The 26739-nt window shown below is 47.1% G+C and overlaps 1 protein-coding gene across 1 annotated transcript; it reads right to left on the reverse strand.

Moving 5' to 3' along the window:
* Positions 1 to 105: 105 nt before the first annotated feature.
* Positions 106 to 26399, reverse strand: LOC144933347 (uncharacterized). The gene is given in 15 exon segments (XM_078858030.1): positions 106 to 834; positions 836 to 1278; positions 1709 to 1831; positions 2416 to 2557; positions 9189 to 10057; positions 10854 to 10988; positions 11735 to 11818; positions 13237 to 13343; positions 16431 to 16880; positions 19097 to 19106; positions 20239 to 21522; positions 21885 to 22010; positions 22493 to 22576; positions 23113 to 23219; positions 26251 to 26399. Coding segments are annotated over 14 exon segments (4392 nt in total). The 5' UTR covers position 23219; positions 26251 to 26399; the 3' UTR covers positions 106 to 405.
* Positions 26400 to 26739: the final 340 nt, after the last annotated feature.

Genomic DNA, 26739 nt, shown 5'->3' on the forward strand with positions numbered 1-26739 from the left:
CTATGCGCATATTGGCCGCAACGGATCTAAACAAACATTCTATGACCCATTTTCAATGTGCGCAATGCTCAAGAAACGTGTCTTATTATAATTTTACTCTACTGTAGAAAGTACCGTAGATGGAGCATTTTATTATTTATTCATACATTTCAGTTTATTTATTTTACTAAATTTTTGCACCATTAATATAATGGTAATAAATTCAAAATTCATTATACTGAAACTTCGTTTATTGAACATTCGCATATGGAGGTATTACTGTAATTTGAACAGCCTTTATATATAATTTTTACAACTTACATATGAGGGTACATGGTGAGCCAATGGCATTTCGGTGTCCAGTCTGGATAAACATGAAAACACTCACTGCAGCTTTTTGTTCAAGTAGAATATAACCAAATGTTTTCACTCAACAGTGTGCGTTTTAGAATGTTTCTTTAAAGTGTTTATTCGTGAAAATCCCTTCCCACACTGGGTGCACACATGTGGCTTCTTGCCCGTGTGCGTTCTAGAATGTGCCTCCAAATTAGAACGATGTGCAAAGCCCTTCCCACACTGCTTGCACACGTGTAGCCATGCACCCGTGTGTATTCTCAAGTGCATCTCTAAATTAGAACGCTGCGAAAATCCCTTCCCACACGTGGAGCATACGTGTGGCTTTTCGCCCGTGTGCGTTCTAAAATGTGCCTCTAAGTTAAAACGCCTCGGAAACGCCTTCCCGCACTCGGTGCACACGTGTGGTCTCTCGCCCGTGTGCGTTCTAGAATGCGTCTCCAGGTGGGACCGGCGTGTAAATTCCTTCCCACACTCCGTGCACGCGTGTGGCTTCTGGCCCGGTGTGCGTTATTAAATGAAGCTTTAAGGAAGATCTGTGTGAAAATTGCTTCCCACAATCTGTACACGCGTATGGCTTCTCGCCGGTGTGTGTCCGAACATGCATCTGCAATTGATAGTGATACGGAAACCCCTTCCCACACTCTTTACACTCGTGTTTCCCCCCGCCAGCAGTGCTCGTCACGTCACGTGCTCCCGACTTGTCCACTTGTGTAGATGCCTTCTCACGCGTCGAGTGCAAGCGTCGCTCCTCTCCTGTGCGCGTCCTCCTGGTAGTCCGTCTATAAATGCACCATGCGGCGCCCTCAAGCATCTCCCCACACTCGCTGCAGGTTTGCAGCCTCTGTCCGGAGCATTTGACTTCATTACATTTTTTTACAAAGCATCTGCCAAAGTTCTTCCCGCATTTTGTGCACAAGAGTCCTGCCGTTTCCTCTTTTTCATCTGTGGTGTGAGGTGAAAGCAAAATACAAACACCAGTTGATGGCACAATAGCATTACGAGGCGTTCACAACTTCTGGCCTTTTAAATACATGACTGTAGTGATGTCACTTGGAATTTATTTATTTCATTATTTACTCTTCAAACCATTATCAAAATCTAGGACATACATTTTAGGTATATATCTACGAGATAACTGATGTACTGAGGTTGTGTCTTTTAATAGACAGTGACAACAGGGAAGTGCTTGTGTCAAATAGGATAACAAATATTTCATATTTCACAACTGTCTCAACAAAATACAACCCACTGGACTCAAGCCATGCTCTCATCTTGTTCGACATTTATCTTATTCATTATAGCACATGTAATATATTTGTGGTAAAAACCAAAACAAAGCATTTTCTCAGTCATGTGATCAAGGGAATCTTACATTGACCAAGGTCTTCCTTCAATAACTCCACCTCAATGAAGCTCTGGTCTGGAGTGGCCAAACATCCACGGGAATCCTCCATATCCTCGCTGGCTTCAAATGGATCTGTCTTCAAATCTGGAGCTGTAATGTAGAAGACACACAATTGTCTTTGATGGGAGGTCTGATTGATAAAATAACAAGCAGTGACACAAACCAAATCAAGTTTCTTCCACTACTTTTACAAATCGGATTTGTGCCTTAGTTTGGCTCTTTGAGTCATGCAGCACCAGATCAAATGTCATTCACAACTCCTGTTACCAATCTACCTGAAGAAGAAAGTGTTCAGAAACTTTGCTATGAACAAAACATTGAACAAAAACTGAAATGTGTTAATTGAAGCATAGAGAGATCCATGCTTGGGATTCATGCAGCTGTGGATTAATCATGACTGAAGATATTAAATACAGTATTCATATGATCAACAAAATATTCAATACATTGTTCCAATAATTGAAAAGTTGCATCCTTAGTTTCTGACAAAAGCCATTTTACAAGAACTGCCCTCTCCTGCATGCGGTCAATGATGACCTTCCCTAGATCACTCTTAGATATTTAAGACTTCAATGTTGCTTGACACCATCGACCATGCCCAAAACTACACCGCGTCTCTGGCAGAGAGCTCCTTGCGTGGTTCTGCTCTCCGTGTCTGTAGGAAGGGCTCTTACTGTCTCTCTCCATTTCAGTTTTCACCACAATCCCCAGCATCTCGGTGTCCAGACTCCCCTCCTCTTCTTGCTTGTTCACGACCGCTCCTGTGCACATGCGTTCACACTCGACTGGCGTGAAGACAATCATCGCCGTGAACCTCTAGATCTACCGTCGTGTCAATCTTAGAATGTATCGTGGTGGAAGCTGCAGATCCCAGTGGGAGTGAAGTGAATCTAAATAATCTCGTGCAAATCTATAGAGAGCCTGTAGTGGTGTGTGCATATAGAGCCAACACGTGGTCCAATGGCATGAATCTGTTTTACAGGAAGCAGTAAGTTTAATTCATAATTTCTATGAGGGTCTTGTTTTATATTTTTCAATGTTTGGGCAAGTGTGCGTTATTGCACTGAGAGAGTGTCTTGCAGTTGTAGCAATTATTTCACTTATGGCCAGTTGTGTTTTTCAGCTAACAAAATTCAATTTTATATCCTGATAGAATATTAAGGCATTCATTTCCGCTCCATTTAATATTTCCATAAAAAGAAGCAAATAATAATCTTTCGACCCTGGTACAGAAATAAAAATTACTAGAATAGAGCAGAATGAAATGGAGATTTTAGTTTTGGAACGTGAACAAAAAATGTGGTCCATCATTCCCCTGTGCCAAGTGATCTCACCAGCATCTGGATCTTCATGTTTAATTAAGTCAGGGCGCAGCCCGGGTCATGCACGTTCTTCTCGTTCTTGTTTGATGAATGCCAACTCAATGAGTGAATCCATCTTAGGTGTCAAGAAAGAAATTTTGAAATCTAATTGCGACACGTTTATATATTTATATAAGACAATGTGTTGTATTACATCACATTTCGATATTTTGCTGGGTTATTTAATTTTCGTGTGCCTGTCTCATAGTTTTCAATTTTGCGTGCGCGTTCCACATTGTCATCTTACTTGCAGCAGCAGCAGTACGTTGGCGTACACTCATTGATATGCTAATTCTCTCTGCCCCCTCCCTCTCTCCGTTCTCGCCCCCCCTCTCTATATTTAAGGGACCGTCATAGAGACAACCCCTCTCTTTGTGCCGATGTGTGTCCTCTCTCTGTGTGCCGTTGTGATGTCTGTCTGCTTGTATGTCTGTCTATAGTTTTCTAGTTAGATTTTTTGTTGCTATTTCTTTTATACCTGATGATGATTGCTTGTGTTGCAATCGAAACGTCGTAATATGTTATTTTAATTTATTATTTTATTTTTAGACGTGACTTAACCGAAAAGAACCAAAGAACAAGGATATGCCCCCTATAGCCTTAGGGGCCATCCATTTAGTAGGTACGCAAAAATCTGTCAAAACTTGACCCCCCCCCCCACCTGCGTATGTACGCCTGACGCACCCCCCCCCCCCCCGAATCCTATAGAACGGCCGATATTTAATCCACGCAGACATGATCAAGGATGAATAATATAAACGTGTTTAAGCAAACAGATAGTCCACCGCCGGCTGCATTACATAAGTCAGTTGCGTACCTTGGCCACTTATTTTGCCGAGCTGCGTGGCAGCTGCAGTCAGTGACATGCAAATGACACTTCTCCCACAGTGCCACCTCTCCCGGCAGTACTCGTTGTCTGACAGCTGGAGACACTGAACTGTGGCTCATTTGAAGGCCAATGTAGACAAATTATTATCGAATCTTCACCCCCCTCCCCCCTGTTTCCTATGCGCACATTGTCAGTAGACCCCCCCCCATACGCAAGCGAACGCATTTGGGTTAACCCCCCTGGATGCGTACGTTCTAAATGGATGGCCCCTTTAGAGACTTTTGGGGTAACTGCTGTTTGCGAGCACCTATTAAGGCGAGCACAAGGGGTGGTGGTGTGGCCAGAACCACGCCCGACCGCCTTTGTCTCCCGGTCCCAATGTTTACACACAGCACTTACGGCCGAGTTGCCCTAAAGGAGGCCGGTGACCAGCTCAGTCTTCGCTTGCAGTAGCCGTGCGTTTTTGTCAATTCAACGCAGTGAGCGAACCACCGCTCCCCACAACACAACACAGTAAGGTCCACACAGGGCACACAGAATGAAGTCCAAACATTACAACAGCTGTCACCACTCAAGTGTCGGTGGCATCGCCACGGCTCTTGTGCCAGGCTAGGTGCACATCGAGGCCCTCGCCGCTGCTGATTATGGGCTGCCTGCGGTGCCAGACGAAACCAAAGATCCCCCCCCCCCGTGGGAGCCTTTAACAAACTGTTGGGGCAAGTGCTGCTAGCGAGCACACGTGGTCAGCACACGTGTGTGGCCAACACCACGCCCGGCCGCCTTTGTCTCCCCGATGTTTACACACCGCACCAGGTACTCATTTGAGGCTGAGTCGACCTAGGGGAGGTCCCAACAACCAATTCAGATGACGGTCAACTTGGGGTTTGTCCGCGAGCGGGAGTCGAACTCGGATCGCGATCTAAGCTACAGGAGGTCACGGCGCAGGCCCAGCTGCAATTGGTTGACTGCTGTGCCAGGCTAGGTGTCTGCCACATATTCCCCGGCCGCCTTTGTCTTCTCAATGCTGATGTACAAGAACGCACGCCCAAGGACGCACAAATTAAACAACAACAACAAAAGCGTTGTCCACGTACGCCAGGAACTGTGAAACTTTAATGCAAACGTGAGCGACAAGATGCAGCCAACGGAGGGGTGAGACACAGCGACGAGATGCGGCGCAAGACGCGGCACTCGAGACAAAGGGGAGGGCGAACAAACGAGTATCACTTGATTCTAGATTTGAAGATTTGTGTGATTTATTATTTTATTTCTATTATTTTTATTATTTATTTTTTCCCTACGTGACTTTACCGAAAAAACCTAAGAGTATGAGTATCACTTGATACAGTAAATTTAGCTGTGACGGTTCCACCTGATGACGGAGACTTGTGTTGCCTCCGAAACGTCGTGATTTGTTATTTTATTTCTATTTTTATTTATTTATTTTTACCTACGTGAAAAACCTAAGAGTATGAATCCTTGCAGTCACGAAAGCTTCAAATCTAGAAAGATAGAGAGGGATGGGCTGCGTGGGGTGTCACTCAAAGCTCTGCCCCCCCCCCCTCCACCACACTCGACACAGCCCCCAGCAGCGGTGGACGCCGTTGGCCGGAGAGGTTCGCGGTTCGGATATCCGGCGGGCCGCCCCTGATTAATATTGCGGGTGGATTAAACGTCGAATAGAGGAACGCGTCGGCGGCTGCTTCGCAGTGGACGTTAAGGACCCTGTGACGGTACTCTAAGAAGAGTTAGGGCATTGTGTTTGCGACATTCGGTGGTGAGATGTTAACTACCTCTCCTGCGTTCGATCCCGACCCTGACGCCTCTGTATTTGGAGTTTACACGTCTCTCTCTCTCTGCTGTGCTGGCGTGGATTTTTTTTGTCTGGGTCCTCCGGTTTCCCCCCTCCACATTTAGAATCATGCGTTCATAGTATATGGCTGCAATATATTTATTTCTACGTGATAAGCCAAAAAGTTGAGCTATCATTTGTGGTCAGGTCGCTTCTGAAAGAGAGCTACATAGGCTGTTGGCCTTACCTGATAAAAAAAAAAACACAAAAAGTTGGTAATTTTTAATTGAGAAAATAAACTAACATTTGAGAAGCCACATCACCCCCCCCCCCCCTCCTGCAAAAAAAATATAGCAAGACCCATCTTGAAAGAGTCTTGAGCCTTAACGAGGCTTCCCCTTGGTGAGCTGCTGCTGCTGCAAGGTCACAATTGAGGCTCTGGTGGCACGAGTCCAAGGCACCTGCCTGATGCATCGACGGCAGCCAGCTCCATTCTAAGGCACGCCTGGCAATTTGATGAGTCTCCAGTCCCCCCGACGGCCGTTTTGTACACCAACGCACTTGATGTTTTGGCAAAGGACCGGAATTGTGCTCCGCTCGGCGAGCCCCGCAGAATGCAGGGGCCGTCTGGAATGCGTCTCAGAAGTGAATCAACCGAAGGAGCCTCGTTCCTTGTCCTCGACTGCTGCTGCTCGTGTCTGGATACTCCCACCCTCAATCCGCGATGGGAACGCATCAAGGCCGTAATTATAATATATATTGTGGGGGACACATCCCCCCCAATATTCAAATATGCACAAAATGTCCCCCCCCCCCCCAATATATTTTGAAAATAAAACATGCTTCAACTCGCTTTAAACTATTGTCATTGTAGTGCGTATTTAATGTGGCGCTGCACTCTGATGTTGTAGGAGTGTTGTTATAACAATTAGTGTTGTTATAACAATTCTATATTTATTTAAAGTTGCGCATTTTGATGTGACGTCACATTTCTCAACCCCCCCCCCTCTTCACACATCGTCACAAATGTTTGACCCCCCCTTAGGTGCGTGACGTCATTTATGGATGGCCTCTTATGCTTTTTCAGAATGACAAGTTGCACGTCCAAGGGCAGTGCCTTGATCGAGCGTGCGGCGCACGTGAGAACCACGTGAGAACCGAGTTCGATTCCCGCTTACAGCCACCACCGGTGACGATTATTTGAATCGGTCCTGGGGCTCCCCTAGGTCGACTCAGCCTCAAACGAGTAACTGCTGTGATGTGTGAACATCGCCACTGGGGAGACAAAGGCGGCCAGGCGTGGTAGATCCAAGTCCCGGGCGAAGCCGGGTCGAACAGCTAGTCTATCTCCATATATATCAAAGGCAAAGTTGTGATAAAAAAAACCGGAATGAACGAGAGCTGTGGTGGAGTCGATGAGTCCGGCCCAGATGTCACATTCCTTCGGTAGCTCGTGTGGCCGCATCACTTTACCGGTTCCATTTTTTTTGTGTTGCCAATAATGCTGAATTATGTGATAACGATTTGAAATGAGTGAGGTTATCAAGTAATTTCCTTGCCATCTCCTCTTCGGGGGAAGGGCGCTTTAGAAGTTTAAATTAGTATTACTAATTCACTCTCAGTCGCCGCATACGTTTAGCGGTACGACTAAAATCTTGCTACCCATGGACTGGTGGTAGCTAATGTCGATTGGTCCTATAGCAAGCAGGGCGAGAACAGCGATATAATTATCGAGTCATACAGCGTGGGCTTCCACGAGTAATGAACCACACCCCCAATGATCTGTCACATTTAGGATCGATTAAGAAATGAAAAACAGTTCATCAAGCTCAGGAAGGCTCAAGGTAAGGCACAGATCTGCAATACTGCGATGGGCAAAACGTCCTCCTCACCATTGACACTGGAGTTGTGCGGATGAGAATCGATTATTGATTGTGTGCAACGTACGTAAATGTTATGGAAATCATATGCAGTTATATTTACGCTAATGGAGAAACAATACAAACGAAACGGCAAAGATGACAGAAAACGATTGAATTCAATCGCGATCGAAACTGACAGTTTGCCACACCGCAGGGAGGGCGAATCATTAGGTCCCGAGTTACATTTTCAACGTATGATGTAAACCCCTCGTGCCGATGTTTGCTCTGCAATAATCACTCAAAATATGCATTTCACATACTGTATATCCTGGTCCGTTTACATATCGGCACGTCACCATAAATCAGTTTAATATTTCTGTAACTAAATGTAGTAACTGTACACGTGCTATCAAGGAGGGCCATTGCCAGAAACGTCGCCAATTGTTACATTTCTTTTTTATTTTAAAGCAGTGTTGTTGAAGAGTGTGTAGAGTTGAGTGCTTGTGCACCCACTGCCAACGCAGCATCACCATAGAAATGTACGCAATATTTAATATTTATCATGTGACAGTTGCTTTTCCCTTTGATTTCTCATTATTTCAGTTCTGCATTCTTTTTTGCTTGTCCCAGGGCGCTCTTGCAATGAGACTAGAGTGGTCTCTTCAGCTCACACGTGGTCAAACAAATACTCTCTACTCGACTGCCACGTGTTCGGCAAATGGGTTAACAGTGCAAGCAGGACCCCCTCTTGACAGCGAGCTTTGAGAACTCATCGAGATAAAGGACTGAATATCACGACACGAACAAGGACTAAAGATTCGCATAAAAGTTTTCGGTGCTTAAATCCCCGAGTATCTCACAGTCCCTTACACCTCATCTCAATCATTGCGATGCCCAGCTGTGCTATTTTAGCTTAGGACGGGTCCTCTTGATGACAACTGTCTCTTTGCGGCACAAGTGGACGTAGCACCGGCCTGCAACGGGGCATTCGACTGTCTGCAGGAGACAATGTTGCTATTGGTTGTTACAATTAAGTAATTTGAGGGTTTTTTTTTTCTTTCAAATTGGACCATGACACCGGCACATTATGGCCTACTCTTTTCCGAATGACGTCACAGGAGCTTTAATGTCCACTGTAGACGGTGCGGGTCGATACCCACGCAGCATTATCCAGGGCGGCAGGGCCTTGAACCACAGAACTCTGCAGCAAGCAGGAAACGCGCCACCACTCGGCTGCATCACACAATTACGACGCATCAATTAAAAACAATGTACCAACAACAAAATCACGTGTCTTTGTCCTGTAAATGTTGAATATAAAAATTTATTACAAATGATTTAATGTTCACGATACATGCAAAGAATGGGATCAGAAATGTTTAATTCCTATGTTTATAGTTGATGTCTAAACCACTAACTTCTATAATCATAGCTATTTTGGGAGTTGAATCGTTATCCCTAGTTGTGATATTTTTCAAATCATGGAGCTGGTAATTCATGATTGCGCGTAAATGTAAGGATACGAGAAGCGCATTATGGGAATGCAGCCGGGCAGAGCTTGACAAAAATAAATCAGAATTTCAAACCAGATGGAAAATGTTTAATTCGAGATTTCCACATCGCAGTGCGTTACAGAATGCTTCTTTAAACGAATGCTCCGTGAAAACCCCTTCCCGCACTCCTTGCAAACGTGGGGTTTTTCCCCAGTGTGTGTTCTAGAATGCACCTTTAAGTCAAAATGTCGTGAAAATCCCTTCCCGCACTCCTTGCACACATGCGGCTTCTCTCCCGTGTGCGTTCTCGAATGAATCTTTAAATAAAAGCGCTCCGAAAACCCCTTCCCACACTCCTCGCATACGAATGGTTTCACCCCAGTGTGCGTCATAACATGGGTCTTTAAGTTGCAACGTTTTATGAATCCCTTGCCACACTCCTCACACACGTGTGGCTTCTCGCCAGTGTGTATTTTATAATGGGCCTTTAAAGCGGACCGTGTCTTAAACCCCTTATCGCAATGCGTGCACACTTGTGTCTTCTCGCCAGTGTGTATCACGCTATGTATTTTTAAACTGGAACACGTCGTGAAGCCTTTCCCACACTCCTTACACACGTAAGGCCTCTCGCCGGTGTGTGTTCTAAGATGCACCTTTAAACCGTAATGATGTGTAAACTCCTTCCCACACTCCTGGCACGTGTGCTTCGTCCCACTGGCATTGCTCATCACATTGCGCACCCCCGACTTCTCATGTTGCGCGGACGCCTTTCCGCGCATCGCTCTCGAGTATTGTTGGTCATTTCCGGTGTACATCCTCCTGCGTTGCCTCTTCATGTAGAACGTGGAGCCTGCGAGCATATTCCCGCACTGCGCGCAAGCTTGCGCAGCCTGGCCACCTCCATTCACTTCGTCCACCTTCACTTTGAAGAATCTGCCGGAATCCTCCCCACACTCCTCGCACAGGAGTTCTGCTTCATCTGCCACACATTTAAAAAAACAAACTGCGTCACTTGCAGTTGCATTCAAACGACGGTCAGTTTATGGCCTGACCCATAACATTAAAGCATCACTGCAGCAGTTAACCCCAATCAATACAGCTACACCTCCTGGAAATCGCTGTTTTTCTGCTAAGCGTGACTTGAAACGCTTGGCAGTCTGGGTAACACAGCCAAGATCAATATTCACTCAGGGAAATGGTTTGGGTTGCATCTTCCTTTAAGTGACTTCATCGAGCTTGCGTCAGATGGGATACAACTACAGTATTACTCACCGCTTCTCAATACAGACGGTCTCGGGTTTACGACATTCCGATTTACAGACTATCCACATTTACGATGTTTATATAACGGTATCATGGATCGATATACGATGCAGCAACTTGATTTACGACGTATCGTCCGGCATGACTGCGAACACATTTGAACAAGAGTCGGTCTGGTTTCCGACGTGACTTCGTGGGGAGTTCTCTTCAAGTATTTTGTGGATGTTTACCTATTAAGCCCTGTTAAATGTGGCTAATAAAAGGAAAAAACACATTGGGAAGTGATGTTTCTACCGTTTCTACCACCTATGGGAAAATAAGGTGCCATTTAAGACGATCCGATTTATGACTACGGAGTTTCCAGGAACGCATTGTAACATCGTAACAGCCGGGACCGCCTGTGCATCTCACTTGCAGTCTCCACGGTACACACACGAATCGAATCACTATTCGACTTCATCAAACTACAGAGGTCGTATTTGTAATGTGATGCGATCAAAAGGGATTCATACCTTGGCACATGTCGTCTGGTGACAATTCCACCTCGATGAAATTCTGGTCTGGATTTTCCAGATATCCATGGGCATCCTCTGCCTCCTCTGAGCTCTCATCGACTCCTTCCAATTTAATTGCGTTCATTTCTGGAGCTGTAATTAACAACGTGCATCTTTGTTGTTAATGAATGGGAGCTCTAATATATATTGTGTGTGGATATACAATACAAGGCAGTCACACAGGTGAAACATGGATATTTCACACAAGACACTTATAAGTATACTCTTTGGTTTTTTCGGTAAAGTCACGTAGGTATAAAATAAATCACGACGTTTCAGGCGCAACACAAGCGTCCATCATCAGGTGGGAAAGCCATGGATGCTTGTGTTGCGCCCGAAACGTCGGGATTTATTTTATTTTATACCAATACGTGACTTTACCGAAAAAACCAAAGAGTATGGATTCCTGCAGTCACGAAAGCTTCAAATCAACACTTAGAAGTCTTAATATGTTGTCTCAGACTCTTTGAATCTTCTACTTCCAAGTGGAAGTAACATTTGCCTGCTATTATTTTTTACTATACTTTTTTCCAAAAAATACCTTAACTTTGAGCGACTTATATTTTGAGGTCATTATTTAAGCACTCTTTTAAATCTCCAGATACACATTTTCACAGCGCTAGTGTCAACATGAAAAGGTTCATACCTTCTTGGCCTCAGAGTTTGTGGAGCTCCAAATCGAAAATATACATTTCAATCAGCATCCTTCAAACCCTCCAAACATAAACAAATTGTAGGGATAACGTAACCTGTGACCTCTCTTTTAATGTCTTAAACTATTGAGGCATCTCAGATTGTGTAGTTTCCATCGAGCTGCATGTAGTAGCAAGGGGTCTTACCATATTCCTCCGCTTCGGTTTTCACCACAATCGTCAGCATCTCAGAGCCCAGTATCCCTTCGTCTTCTTGCAACACAACTGCTCCTGCACACGTACGTTAAATTATATTTATTCACAATCAGCTGGTTCAAGTGGCCAATACCATACACATGCACCACAGAAACACGAGCACCCAGATTTAAATCCAGGTGTTATGCCCTCCCCGTGATCAAACCAGCTTCGCAAATGTAGCAAGTCGATGGTCTTGGCACAGTTCAAATGGCTGCAAAATGTTTACTTATTATTTTAAAAACATTATCCAACACAACTAGGTAGGACAACATATTTGGGAACACGTGCCTTCGGATTAACAACCACAGCAAGGAGATCAAGATCTATTGAGTGGTGGAAACTACGCACGCCTGCAATCCAGCACTGTGCAGGCCAGGGTTGGTAGATCCCACAAATGTTGTGAAACTTCCTTCCCGTGGGGGTCTAGGAGGTGCCGTTAACTGGTTCGCCAGGAGAAAGGTAGTGCAGAAAAGTTCATACGATTATCATCAGCCGCTTCTGTATGGGAGACAGCGTTGCACCCTTGCAGGTGTGCTTCACCCCTCGGTGCTCCGCTTTCCTCCCACATGTATAAACATTAATTGGCAGAAAACTGTTTCATATATAGAGGATTGCAGAGCTTGGGCAATTGTTGGTGCCGTCTCACCACCTGGCTGCCTTCCAGCTCGTCTGCGGTTCCTCAGCAATTGTGAGGTAGAATTTGCATTAATGACGCTATATAAAACATAAAACTAAACATTTACATTATTATAACCATCTTCAGTTGGACATTTCTTCACTGTTACTATGGCTTTAAGTAGGGCACGGTGATCGCAGGAATGCGGTGGATGACGGGCAGTCATAAACACAACTCAAATTTCAAATTAACCCAATGGCACTACTTCATTCAAGATGCCTGCCTGTCAAGAGATAAGAGCGTGAATTATCGCTTTTACAAAGCTCAGGTAGTGTGATGATGAGGTCATTAAGGCAGGGAGTTCTTCTGAGGGTGGGGAATGAGAATAGGATTTGGATGAAACAATGATAATTGTCATCTGTGTATAGTTAATCCAATAGCAAAGGTGGTGGCATTTCAGACTGATGATGATGGTCTCCTTGCTGTTGTCAAAATGTCTTAGCTATCAATGGACAAGGCTGGCACATGCCCTCATTTCGTGTCATTACTTTCATAAGCACTTTATGCAAAGCGTGTAAAGTGTGTGTTCATCATACGATGAATAAATATAATTTCTGCAGAACCGACAGCCAGCAGAAGCCACATAATGGAATGGCCTCAGGAAAGAATTGCACACAATAATTTCCAAAGGAATTGCTGCTTCAATAGACTATCACACTCGACCAAAATATTACGCAGCGCCATTTCACGCTTGCAGAGAAGTGTGTGATATTTTAATCTGGTAATGTAATGATTACACGAATTCAATCGTAGGTCGTGTGTCCAGTCATCTCACCAGCATTAACATCTTCACCCGTCGATGTCAGGTCAGGACACGTCCAAGGGCTTGGATTTTCTTCATTCTCTTGTTTGATGAATGGCAAGTCGTAGTGTGAAGCCATTCTAGGATTAAAATATATATAGACACACTCATGTATACATGTAAACTAGTGTACATACCACGAAACACTGCTGACGTGGACAGAAAGGTAGACAATGAGAAAATACACCAGATGGTATAACTGCAACATGGGGACATGAAAAATACCATTCACCTGCAAACGCAGACCTCGCACATTCATGTGTTCTTGAGAGCTTTTTAACTCTTTCCACCAAGGTTGGAAGCAATAACGCATTGGCTCTCAGCCTGTCTGTTATGCAGATCCAATAATAATACCTTTAGTAGAACCCGATTAACCCTAATCAGCCTCCCAATTAGGGGGAGAATCACCCGAATGTTGTGGTTGTGTTGCGGAATAAAAAAAAAACATTTAAAATAAAAACAACGCCTTGAGTATGAAGTTGGGTTTTGCTCATAATACAGGTTTTTTTTTTGTTAGATCGCGTAACTATAAATGTGTCATTAAAACCGCCACCACCCGACACAGCCAATTAGTAAGTTTGTAATGTCAACAGAACGTGCCAATTCGTTACTAGTACAGCACACTGGTGCTTTGGAGAGCAAATCCACATTTACAATTCGAGTACGGTGACGTTTCGCCAGTAATTACAACTAGTATCATCAGGCAACAGCCAGATTTATGGAGAATCCTCCTGTTTCGTTCTTAAATAAAGGGATAGATGTGATGTCGTCATTTGCTATTTGGGACCCTTGGCCTACAACAGTATTCTTCACTCATTTTCAGATTGGGACCACTTTCGCCGATAAGACATCACCAGTTTGAGGGTCGCCACACATTTGCAACCATTGGGTTCCACAGCACAATGATGGGGGCGTTTTCACATTTGTGTATTGTCGGGGCCCGCACTAAAGGCCACCAGGGGCCGCCAAGAACACTGCCTTACAGCATACCGGCCACAGTGATGAAAAGCCTGGGCTGCCCTATCCTGCAAACCTCCAATACCAGGCCTGCGGGAGGGGGGAGGCCACGGGTTTCCAACCGCGGTTTTGAGTCTCCATGCACCATTAGCGTTGAAACCCAATTAGCACGATAGGCGACTTACGGTGCAAAAGAAGTTCAACATACATGATATTACGTATACCATTTTGCCAACCACGGTACATACAGTTTTGCATCACCATGGTTTAGTTTTCTGCCACCGGCGATTTCAAATCTCCGGCTGGGTGCAAGCATCTGCCACCAGCATCGTTCAATGTTGTGCAACAATTGCTAAAGCGCAGTGCTGTAACAGCTACTATCAAGGGCTATTACATAAATTTCGATTTAAAGCTTTCGTGACTGCAGGGATTCATCTTCTTGGTTCTTTCGGTAAAGTTACGTAGAAGGGAAATAATAAAATGATAAAAATAAAACATAATCAAATACAATTCTCACGACGTTTCGGCCACAACGCAAGCAGCCGTCCACAGGTGAAGAACAGGTCTGTCGGAAAGACAGCGTCTGACAGACCTGTTCTTCACCTTTAGTCTCGCCAACCGCGGGCGTTATCAGGAACCTAACCCCCTCTTGTCCACAAGCCTTTAGTCTCGCTTAACGCGGGGGGTTATCAGGAACATAACCCACTATTTTCCACAAGCCTTTAGTCTCGCCAACCTCGGGGTTTTCAGGAACTTAACCCCCTATTTTCCACAAGCCTTTAGTCTCACCAACCACGGCATTATCAGGAACCTAACCCCCTATTTTCCACAAGCCTTCAGTCTCGCTAAACGCGGGGGTTATCAGGAACTTAACCCCCTATTTTCCACAAGCCTTTAGTCTCACCAACCACGGGCATTATCAGGAACCTAACCCCCTATTTTCCACAAGCCTTCAGTCTCGCTAAACGCGGGGGTTATCAGGAACCTAACCCCCTATTTTCCACAAGCCTTCAGTCTCACCAACCGGGGGCGTTATCAGGAACCTAACCCCCTATTTCCACAAGCCTTCAGTCTCGCTAAACGCGGGGGTTATCAGAAACCTAACCCCCTATTTTCCACAAGCCTTTAGTCTCGCTTAATGCGGGGGTTTATCAGGAACCTAACCCCCTATTTTCCACAAGCCTTCAGTCTCGCCAACCGCGGGCGCTATCAGGAACCTAACCCCCTATTTTCCACAGGTCTTTAGTCTTGCCAACCACGGGGGTTATCAGGAACCTAACCCCCTATTTTCCACGAGCCTTTAGTCTCGCTTAACGCGGGGGGGTTATCAGGAACCTAACCCCCTATTTTCCACAGGTCTTTAGTGTCGCCAACCGCGGGGGTTATCAGGAACCTAACCCCCTATTTTCCACAAGCCTTTAGTCTCGTCAACCGCGGGCGTTATCAGGAACCTAACCACCGCGGCCCAAGGCGAGAGACTGGCTGCACGTGGACTGACATGCGAAGGCGGCATTGCTTATCTCTCTCTCATATTTACATATCCCACGACCACGCCAGTGATCGCGTTGTCTTCACTTCTCCCGTGACGACCGTCGTGTTGTTGGTTTCTTTGTGTAACGACGGCGGCGGCTGCGGGGGATCTCTCTGTGCGGGAGCTAAATGGGGGAAATGTCCGAGTGGTGCTTCTCGATGCTCGATCGCCAACACGGGCGGACTTCTGGAGCGAGCTCTTAAATCCACCACCAACCACCACCACCACCAACCACCACCCTCACCACCAACCACCCTCCACGCCACCACAAAGCCCAACCGGCAGAACCGTACATCTTCTAAGACTTTGGTCCCAATGGCCACCTCGCTGCTCATGCAAGTCGCTGTGTGGGGGGGGGCTGTGTGTGTGGTGGGGGGCTGTGTGTGTGGTGGGGGGCTGTGTGTGTGTGGTGGGGGGCTGTGTGTGTGTGGTGGGGGGCTGTGTGTGTGTGGGGGGCGGGTGCACATGGCCTGGCACAAGCGTCGTGGTGACGTCACCGCCACTTAGTGGCGAATGGCGGTTGTTGTTGTGTGTGTGGTGGGGGGGGCTGTGTGTGGGGGGGGGCTATGTGGGGGGGGGGGGCTGTGTGGGGGGGGGGGGCTGTGTGGAGGGGGGGGGGCTGTGTGTGTGGGGGGAGGTGTGTGTGGGGGGGGCTGTATGAGGGTGGGGGGCACCTTACTCGTGCAGGGAGCCCCACTCGCGGCGGCGCAGGAGCTGCCAGTCCTCTCGCTGCTGCTGCTGTTGTTGTTGTGGTGGTCGCCTCCTCCTCCTCCTCGCCGCTGTCGTCGTCGTCTTCATCTCGTCGAGGAGGAGGCGGCCCGCGCCGCTGACGCCGCCCGCCCCGGCGCGCCTCGGCACCCGCCGGGCCTCCTCCGCCTCCTCCTCCTCCTCCCGGCGCCTGCGCTCGGGCGCCGTCGTCTTGAGGCGCCGAGCGTGGCCGCTCTTCCTCTGACTCCTCCTGGGCATGGCGAGGGGCGACAGCCGGCGGAGGAGGAGGCCGAGGGGGAGGTGACGAGGTGGGGGGAGAACGCGGGGGAGCGAAGTCCGCGGCGGCGATGGTGAAAGAAGAACGCGAAGGTTGGAGGAGGGGTGGGGGTGGGGGGGGCGACAAGATGCGGTGGCAAGACGACTCGCGCGACACACACACACCACACCACACACACACCACACACACACCACACCACACACACCACACAACACACACACACCACACAACACACACACCACACACACCACACGCGCCACACACACACCACACACACACCACACACACACCACACACACCACACGCACACCACACACACCACACAACACACACACCACACAACACACACCACACAACACACACCACACAACACACACACACCACACAACACACACACCACACACACCACACGCGCCACACACAACACCACACACACACAATACACACACCACACACACACCACACACACAACACACACACACAACACAAATCACCTGCTTAACACGTAGGCTTTCATACTCTTTGGTTCTTTCTGTAAAGTCACGTAGGGCATAAAATAAAATAAATCACGACGTTTCGCAACACAAGCCGCGGTCCTCGGGCAGGAAAAATATAATCCAGCAGTGGAACTGCTGAACCAGCCTACGAAACGTCGTGCTCTAAATTTTAAATGTTGCGGGTTCACTCTTCAAACACACCAGTGGGCTGAAGAAGTAACTCATTCGCGTTTTGTTAACGTGACACACTTTTTTGACTGATTGGCCGTGTCGGGTGGTGGAGGCTTGCGACACATTGACACTTACGCGATCTAACCCAGAAGCCTTTATTATGAACAAATCACCTGGTACGGCTATTTTAATACACGACAGACAGGAAGGACAAGGTCAAAGGGCTCGCATAATGCACCTACATAATGTACCTTGACTCAGTAACGCCCCCCCCCACATACACATTGGACAAGAGGCTGTCGCCTGATGAAGCTAGTTGTAATTACTGGCGAAACGTCGTACTCAGAGTATAAATGTTGTGGCTTTGCTCTCCAACACACCGGCGTGCTGTACTAGTATACTACACTATACACTAATATACACAATACACTACACTTCTATACACTACGCTATACACTACACTATACACTACACCGGCGTGCTGTACTGGTGACGAATTGGCCACGTTCTGTTTACGTGACAACCCTTACTAGTTGTCTGTGTCGGGTGGTGGCGGGTTTAACGACACATTTATATATTTACGCGATCAAACCCCAAAAACACCTCTATTATGGACAAATCACTTGCGGGATTACCTCTGCCCGCTGCGTTTGCAGTGGCTTGCACAAAGGGCATTTAATTAACGCAACAACAACCAAGTTAACATAATATCGACACGTGTGTCAATACCCACACTGTTTTTTTATGAAGGGTCGTTGCCCGAAACATCGGCCCGTGCACGGTGTTGATTTCCTGATTGCGGTTGATGGTTAACAAGTCACATTTAACGCGTACGCTTTTCGCGACAAATATCGCCCATTGTGCTCGTCACGAATTGGCCACGTTCTGTTTACGTGACAAACCTCACTAGTTTGCTGTCGGGTGGTGGCGGGTTTGACGACACATTTATATATTTTCGCGATCAGAGGTCAAAGCCGGTTGGTGAGATGTTTGGGTGTGGTGTGCACCCTGGATACCCGCTTTGTTCCACTCTTCCGCCAGCGTTCTTCTGAATCTGTGTTTATAGAATGGGTTTCGGATTCAAACATTGAAGACTTGGTGTCTGGAACTCCCTTCTCTTCTGCAGTGCCGATAACAACATCATGAATTACGATGGCGACGATGTTTTCCCAACCATCTTAATTATTCACGATGCACAACGGAGGCTTTCACGCGGCGTATTTGTGAACGTGAAACAAGACGCGAGGAGGACCCGACAGCTTCAAATCTTCGTCCAGCAATGAATTGACCACGGCTGCTGCTGCTGCTTCTTATAAACCACGAAACGATTAAGATGATTTAAATACACGGGCACACATCTATCGTAACTCCGGCGTGTTCATTAGAAATTGTACACATCAGAACGTTTGCGCGGTTGTTTTTCCATCTTCATATTGACTCTACAAACCCGTCTCGCTTCTTTCCAGCTCCGAGGTCGGTGACAAAAATCGCTCCGGGTCTCGATGGTGATGGAGCCACGCTGGAACGCAAAGGGGGTCTCCCTCTATGTCACACGCTGGTGGCGGTAGTGAATGAGCGATGTTCACGACCTTTGTGGACCCGCGCAGACTGTCATTCGCAAACCTTCAAAACGCGTTCGCCCCACCGCCGTGCACCGATGGTGTCGTTCAAAATTTAACACGACTCTTGAACACCGTGGCATCTGCCACACGTCCACGGACCACTTTCCCGCGGAACCACAACTTGGGAACTACTGTCATAGGCAATAATATTCACGTCGGTGATAGCCGAGATGGGAGCCACATGGCTACAGCTACATGCTCTAAAAAAAAAAAGTCCGTGGGTTAATTTTAGAGACGCACACGAAAATCCACATCTCTTCACTCAACAATCATTTAATATAAATGAATAGATGGAACTAAACAAAACTAATTATTTGTGATGCTGCGTTGGCAGTGGTGGACAGGCACAAATAACAAAACACTCAACACATTGGACAATAACACCGTGGCCCTCCAATGGCCCTTCTTCACAGCACATAGATCGAGTACATTTAGTGAAGATTAACGTTTCAGTTACGACAAACATGCAATACTGCAGCAGCTTAAAAACGGCATCATTAACCGTCACGTTTACATAAAATTGCACGGCTAAGACTGAATTCCAAAATGACTTATCACGTTCTTTCCCAGTTGAAAACACGACTGCCATGATCACAGCGGAGTTCGTATCACCCCGTGCTCGACTGATACAAGGATCAAGGAGGTTGTTGCCAGGCATGGCCACCTGTTAAAAAGAGCTTCATAGCTTATCGGGTTCTTAAAGCTTAAATCAAATGTCGATGTAATGACACATCAATTATTTTAAATACATTATGCTCACGGTAAATGCATAGAAATGTGCATACGACAATCGATTATATAAAATATGTACACATTTTATGAAATTATACGCCGGCTGTATTATTGTAGTAAACCAAACTGTTGCAAGAGATGCAGGGAATGATGTGATCTCCCTAGTCCACGTATGAAAGATACAATCTTGTTTATGGTTTGTGGCTGGATTCTGTGTGATAAGCTAAACCTGAATACCGAGGTTCGTGAGCCAACATCACGGGTCTGGCTGTGGTGGTTTCATTGATGAGGTCGATCGGGCAAGAAAGCGAGGGAGGTGGCAGACACCATCATGTGATCCTCTCGTTATATAACACCTTGGCCACGGAATCTCAACATTGTCGGTCCTCAGTGAAGTGAAAAGGGTACGATAGCAGTATGCGAATTCATGGAAAAAAAAAATTACACATTTTCTTTCAATATGAATGGTAACATTTTAACTCAAGATTTCCATTTGGTAGTGTTTTCTAGAATGCTTCTTTAAAGTAATGCTCCGCGAAAACCCCTTCCCGCACTCTTTGCACACGTGCGGCTTCTCCCCTGTGTGCGTTCTAGAATGCTTCTTTAAATCAAATCGCTCGGAAAACCCCTTGCCGCACTCCTTGCACACGTGCGGCTTCTCGCCGGTGTGTATTATGTGGTGCCTCTTTAAATCGAACCGTTGGGAGAACTCCTTCCCGCACTCCTTGCACATGTATGGCTTCTCACCGGTGTGCGTTCTCGAGTGCTTCTTTAAATTGGAAAGCTGCGAGAACGCCTTCCCGCACTCCTCGCACACGTGCGGCTTGTTGCCGGCGTGTATCTTATAGTGGGTGTCCAAACTGGAACGCTGCGAGAACCTCTTCCCGCATTTCTCGCACATGTACAGCTTCTCGCCCGTGTGCGTCACGCAGTGCTTTTTCAAACTAGACCTCGTCTTAAACTTCTTGCCGCACTCCTTGCACACGTACGGCCTCTCGCCCGTGTGCGTTCGGGAATGCTGCTCCAAACCGGCGCGAGTCGTTAACCTCTTGCCGCACTCCTTGCACGCGTACGGACGCTCGCCGGTGTGCGTTCTAAAATGCTGCTCCAAACTGGACAACTGCGCGAAGCCCTTGCCGCACTCCTCGCACACGTGGGGCTTCTCGCCCGTGTGCGTCCTGGCATGCCTCTTCAGATTGGAACGCTGTATGAAGCTCCTCCCACACTCCATGCACACGTGCGGCTTATTGCCAGCGTGTATTTTATAATGCGACTCCAAACTAGAACGTTGCGAAAACTTCTTACCGCACTCCTCGCACATGTGCGGCTTCTCGCCGGTGTGCGTCACGTAGTGCATGTTTAAACTGGAACACGTCGTGAACCCTTTGCCACACTCCCTGCACACGTACGGCCTCTCGCCTGTGTGTGTTCTAAAGTGCACCTTTAACTCGCAATGATAAGAAAACCCCTTCCCACACTCTTGGCACATGTGGTGCTTCCTCCCACCGGCATTGCTCATCACATTGCGCACCCCTGACTTCTCGACCCGTGCGGACGCCTTCCCGCGCATCGCTCTTGAGTATTGCTGCTCATTGCCAGCGTGCGTGCTGCTCTGTTGCCTGTGAATGTAAAACGTGGAGCCTGCGAGCATCTTCCCGCACTGCGCGCAAGCTTGTGCAGCCTGGCCAGCGCCATTCGTTTCATCCACCTTCACTTTGAAGAATCTGCCGAGGCCCTCCCCACACTCCTCGCACAGGACTTCATCTGCCACACATAATAAATAACAAAAAATGCACACGCGGTCACTTAAAGTTGCATTCAGACAACGAGCAGTTCATGGCATGACCCACATCTTTAAAGCGTCACCGTAGCGATTTACCCCAAATGGTACAGCGACACCTCCTGAAAATCGCATTTTTTTTCGGCAACACAAAGCTTAAAGTTATTGTCAGTGTGGGTAACACAGCCGAGATAAGTATCTACTAAGGGCAATAGTTTGGGTAGCATCTTCCTTTAAGAAGCAGTGATGCCTGAGTGACACTAGGAAAGTTTTGAGGGTTAGGTTTGTTGATAAAACAGAGCTCGCGTTGTTTTTGTAATGTGATGCGTTCAAAAGGGCCTCTCACCTTGACCGATGTCCTCTGCCAATAATTCCACCTCGATGAAATTCTGGTCCGGTATGGCCAGATATGCGTGGGAAATCTCCGTCTCATCTGATCTCTCACTGTCTCCAAATTTAATTATATCTGCATCTAGAGATATCATTAAGAACACACACCATGTCTCTTGATTAATGAGAGCGAAAAAAACCGTTACAATGTCTCCCTATTTTTGGCAATTTTTTGTTTCTGATTTCAATAGTTACATGCAGACTTGACTATACCTGTACCAATTTTAATATTTTTAGCCATTTCCAAACATATTTAGAATTTACATCAGTCACTCACATAATCTGTTGCTCAGTCACTCGCTCATGACCATCTATATATACATCAAATATAAAAGGGTAGAGATGGTTATAGGATCTCCCTGTAGGTGCAATTTAACAAGCAAGAAGAATCATGCATATGCATGGATTCTCCTTTTTGACATTATTTGCTTCTGTCACCAGTATGTATGTTAACCGTCTTTTGCGCCGTACGTAGCCAACCAGAGTCAACACTCTTCTGGTATCTCCAGAACAACTTCTCTTGGCGGTTTCCCTCTAGCTGCACACAGGAAGACGGGGTCTTACCATCTTCATCCGCTTCATTTTTCACCACAATCCTCATTATCTCAGTGCCCAGACCTCCCTCCTCTTCTTGCTTCACGACTGCTCCTACACACGTACATTTACACTGGACTGTTACAATCAGGCGGCTCAGTGGGCTAATACTATACACATGCACCATAGAAACAGTCCCAGAGATCCCGAATTAAAATCTGGGTTTCAGCCCCCTGTGGTTAAACCAACTTCTCAAGCGTAGCGAGTTGATGGTGGATCTGAGGCTTCTGAATTGACTTCAGAAACACTCGAGTTCTATGCAAAATTCTGCGGGCCACACGCTGACACAATGGGACAGTTAACTTTGTTCAAAGAATGTAAAACACATGTATTGGTGTCACAACATGATTTAGATTGCAAAATTGGAATTCTATTGAGGGCAACGTGATGAAGAAATACCCATTCTAGAGCTCCTACAGTCTGTAGACCCTCACGTTATCAGCCCCCGGTAGAGAATTCCATGGAACTATTTCAATAGCAATCTCCGTTTCAATATAACTATTTTACGCTGCCAAATACGAGGCAGCGCTCCTTCGGTGTTGTAACGATTACACGAGTTCAACAGTAGGTCGTGTGTTTAGTCATCTCACCAGCATTAACATCTTCACCTGTAACGATCAGGTCAGGACACATCCAAGGGCTTGGATTGTCTTCATGCTCTTGTTTGATGAATGGGAATTCGAGACGTGAAGCCATTCTAGGATTAGAATAGAGATAATTTCGTCATAAATCTGAGTGTATAAACACACTCGTGTATACACGCAACCTACTGTACACACTATATGCAATACTGATCGCATGGACAGAAGTCAGACAATACGCAATAGACAAATACAGACACACTCATCTACACATCTCATATATCCATAAGATAGTAAACAATATATTTCAAATAAGAAGACATTCAAAATCTAACTTAGACCATCTTGAACATGAGGATCATTCATTGCTGCTGTATAGCAGCAGTAACAATCGTGCCTCATAGCAAGACGTGCCTGTGTGTGATTCCTGACTTGGGTGCCTTTCTGTGTGGAGTTTGTATGATCTCTCCCTGTTCTGTGTGGAGTTTGTATGTTCTCTCCCTGTTCTGCGTGGAGTGTGTATGATCTCTCCCTGTTCTGTGTGGAGTTTGTATGTTCTCTCCCTGTTCTGCGTGGAGTTTGTATGATCTCTCCCTGTTCTGTGTGGAGTTTGTATGTTCTCTCCCTGTTCTGTGTGGAGTTTGTATGATCTCTCCCTGTTCTGCGTGGAGTTTGTATGTTCTCTCCCTGTTCTGCGTGGAGTTTGTATGATCTCTCCCTGTTCTGTGTGGAGTTTGTATGTTCTCTCCCTGTTCTGCGTGAAGTTTGTATGATCTCTCCCTGTTCTGCGTGAAGTTTGAATGATCTCTCCCTGCTCTGCGTGGAGTTTGTATGATCTCTCCCTGTTCTGCATGGCTTTCCTTCAGGTTCTCCGGTGTCCTTCCATAGCTAAAAAAATCCATGTCAATGCTGAAATATTATCTGCAAATTGCTCAATTGGGATCTCACACACACAGCGACATTTCCTCCCTGCTGTGAAAAACTTGGCAAGACCCTCTCGAAACAGTGTCTTGAGCCTCAGCGAGTCTTTCCTGGGCCAACAAGCCTCGGTTGAAGTGAGCATCGTTGCATTTCGTTGCTCCTTCGGCAGCGTTTCCAGGCAGGAAGTCGCCTAACGAACCTCAGAGTCACTGACCGTGCCAGAAAGACCTTTTCAACTCAACAGACAATTTACCAAGCATTAAAGATAGCAAACTAAATCTGCACGCTTCATACGCACCTGGAATCAAGTCACTTTGTCTGCACTTAAAGTGGCTGTGTCGCTTTGATAGGATGTGCTACTCGGGAAACCCAAAACGTTGGTAGACCTTACGACAACCTTGCAGAGTTGAGCTTGGAGGGAAGTTGCCTTCAACAGCTAAATGTTACAAGTCAAGTCCAATCAGCTCAAATTCCCCCATACCCCTCCAACCAAGCTCCTCTCTAGCCCGTGCTACAAAAGACAAAGATCCCGTATCCACTAATCCAAGTGGCCTTTTAAACAGACTGTTAGGACAAGTGCTGTTCGCAAGGATTCATGATGACCGGCACAGCACACCAGGGGGTGGGTGGATAGCACGACGCTCACATTCACACTCATGTAAGCCTGAGTGGACCTAGGAGAGACCCAGGACTGGTTCAGATATTCGTCATTAGTGCAAGCTGTAAGCGGGAATCGAGTCTCGAGGATTGTAGCAGTGCTCTAACCACCGTGCCACCACTCTAACACTCAACCACCCACCAATGTTTTATTGTACCAGGTAAGGCCCACTAAGCTATGTAGCTCTTTTTCAGAAGCGACCTGGCCACAAATGATAGCTCTACGAAGTGCTTCATCATGTGGACATTTATAGCAGCCAGATACTCTAACCGCGTGATGTTGATTCGAAATGTGGATGGAAAAACCGGAGGACCCGGAGAAAAATCCACGCAACCACAGGGAGCACATATAGGCATCAGGGTCAGGATCGAACCCACGACCTCCTGCATACCATACCAGGAGAGGCAGTTAACATCTCGCAACGGTGGCGTCCACCTCCTCACCCACTCTCACATCAGCCCATCTCTTCTCGAGCCCGTGCCGTGTCCGTTTATGAGCCAGAAGCTGCGGTGGCTGGGCATGCGGGCTACTTTACCCAACCAACGCAGCCTCGCCTGCCGGAGGAGCTCACCGATGGAAGATGGAATGTCAGTCAGACCTGGTGCCAAACACAGTTGTAATTGTGCCATTCGTAATGAGTTGCAATCACAATGTCATTTCGTCTAACAATGTTGCTGTGATTCGAAGGACGATTTGACCCCAGGTTTGGACAACGTGCAGGGGCTCAGAACATTTACTCCCTAAGCTCTGATTTAATGAAATCCCAGTAAACATGCAAACGTAAGGCCAACGTTGTGCCAATATTTACAGGGCTGTCAATAAAGTGACTTGCATCTCATGCCAGATCAGCGCAGTCCGGCAGGGTGAACACGCAGTCGTTACTCAGTGGCCGTGATGTTACCACGGCGAATGTGCCAGGCTAGGTGCACTTTGAGGCCACGTGAAGTGTCGAAGGCTCGCTGGCAGGTCACGGAACACAATCGGGAGGCATGGGTTGACACGTACACACATTGACTGTACACAGTACACACACTGACTGTACACAGCACACGTGTACACACACTGACTGTACACAGCACACACACTGACTGTACACAGTACACGTGTACACACTGTACACAGCACGTGTACACACACTGTACACAGCACACGTGTACACACATTGATTGTACACATCACACGTGTACACACACTGTACACAGTACACGTACTGACTGTACACAGCACACGTGCACACACACTGTACACAGCACACGTACTGACTGTACACAGCGCACACGTGTACACACACACTGACTGTACACAGCACACACGTGTACACACACACTGACTGGATATCCCAAGACATCTCCCCCATTGAAGCGTCACAGCCTTGTAGGGCATCAAGCGGCGTTAGCGAGCATCCACATTAATAACGGCCAGCACACGCGCACGCACACAATTCGTACATTGCATAGACACATTGCACAGACACAGACGCATCCACAGCACACACAGGCTGCAAGAAGCGATGGGAGCACACGTAGAGAGAGAGCGAGAGCACACGTAGAGAGAGAGAGAGCACGTACTGCGTGCCGAGTCCGTGGTGCCGGAGTGACCGACGGCGCTGGGAAGGGGGGAGCCCGCGGCGAGATGAAGGAGGAGAGGAGACGAGTCGGAGTGGGTCGCCCGGCGACAAGATGCGGAACAAGAGCGGGCGGCACCCCACCCACCTCACGTGACATCACGCACATCACATCACGCACATCACATCATTCACATCACCCACCCACCCCACATCACATCACCCACCCACCCCACATCACATCACCCACCCCACATCACATCACCCACCCACCCCACATCACATCACCCACCCCACATCACATCACCCACCCCACATCACCCACCCACCCCACATCACATCACCCACCCCACATCACCCACCCCACATCACCCACCCCACATCACACACCCCACATCACATCAACCACCCACCCACATCACATCACCCACCCACCTCACATCACCCACCCCACATCACATCAAATCACCCACCCACCCCACATCACATCACC

The sequence above is a fragment of the Lampetra fluviatilis genome, chromosome 7 (assembly GCF_964198595.1).
Source record: "Lampetra fluviatilis chromosome 7, kcLamFluv1.1, whole genome shotgun sequence".
NCBI classification, from domain to species: Eukaryota; Metazoa; Chordata; class Hyperoartia; order Petromyzontiformes; family Petromyzontidae; genus Lampetra; species Lampetra fluviatilis.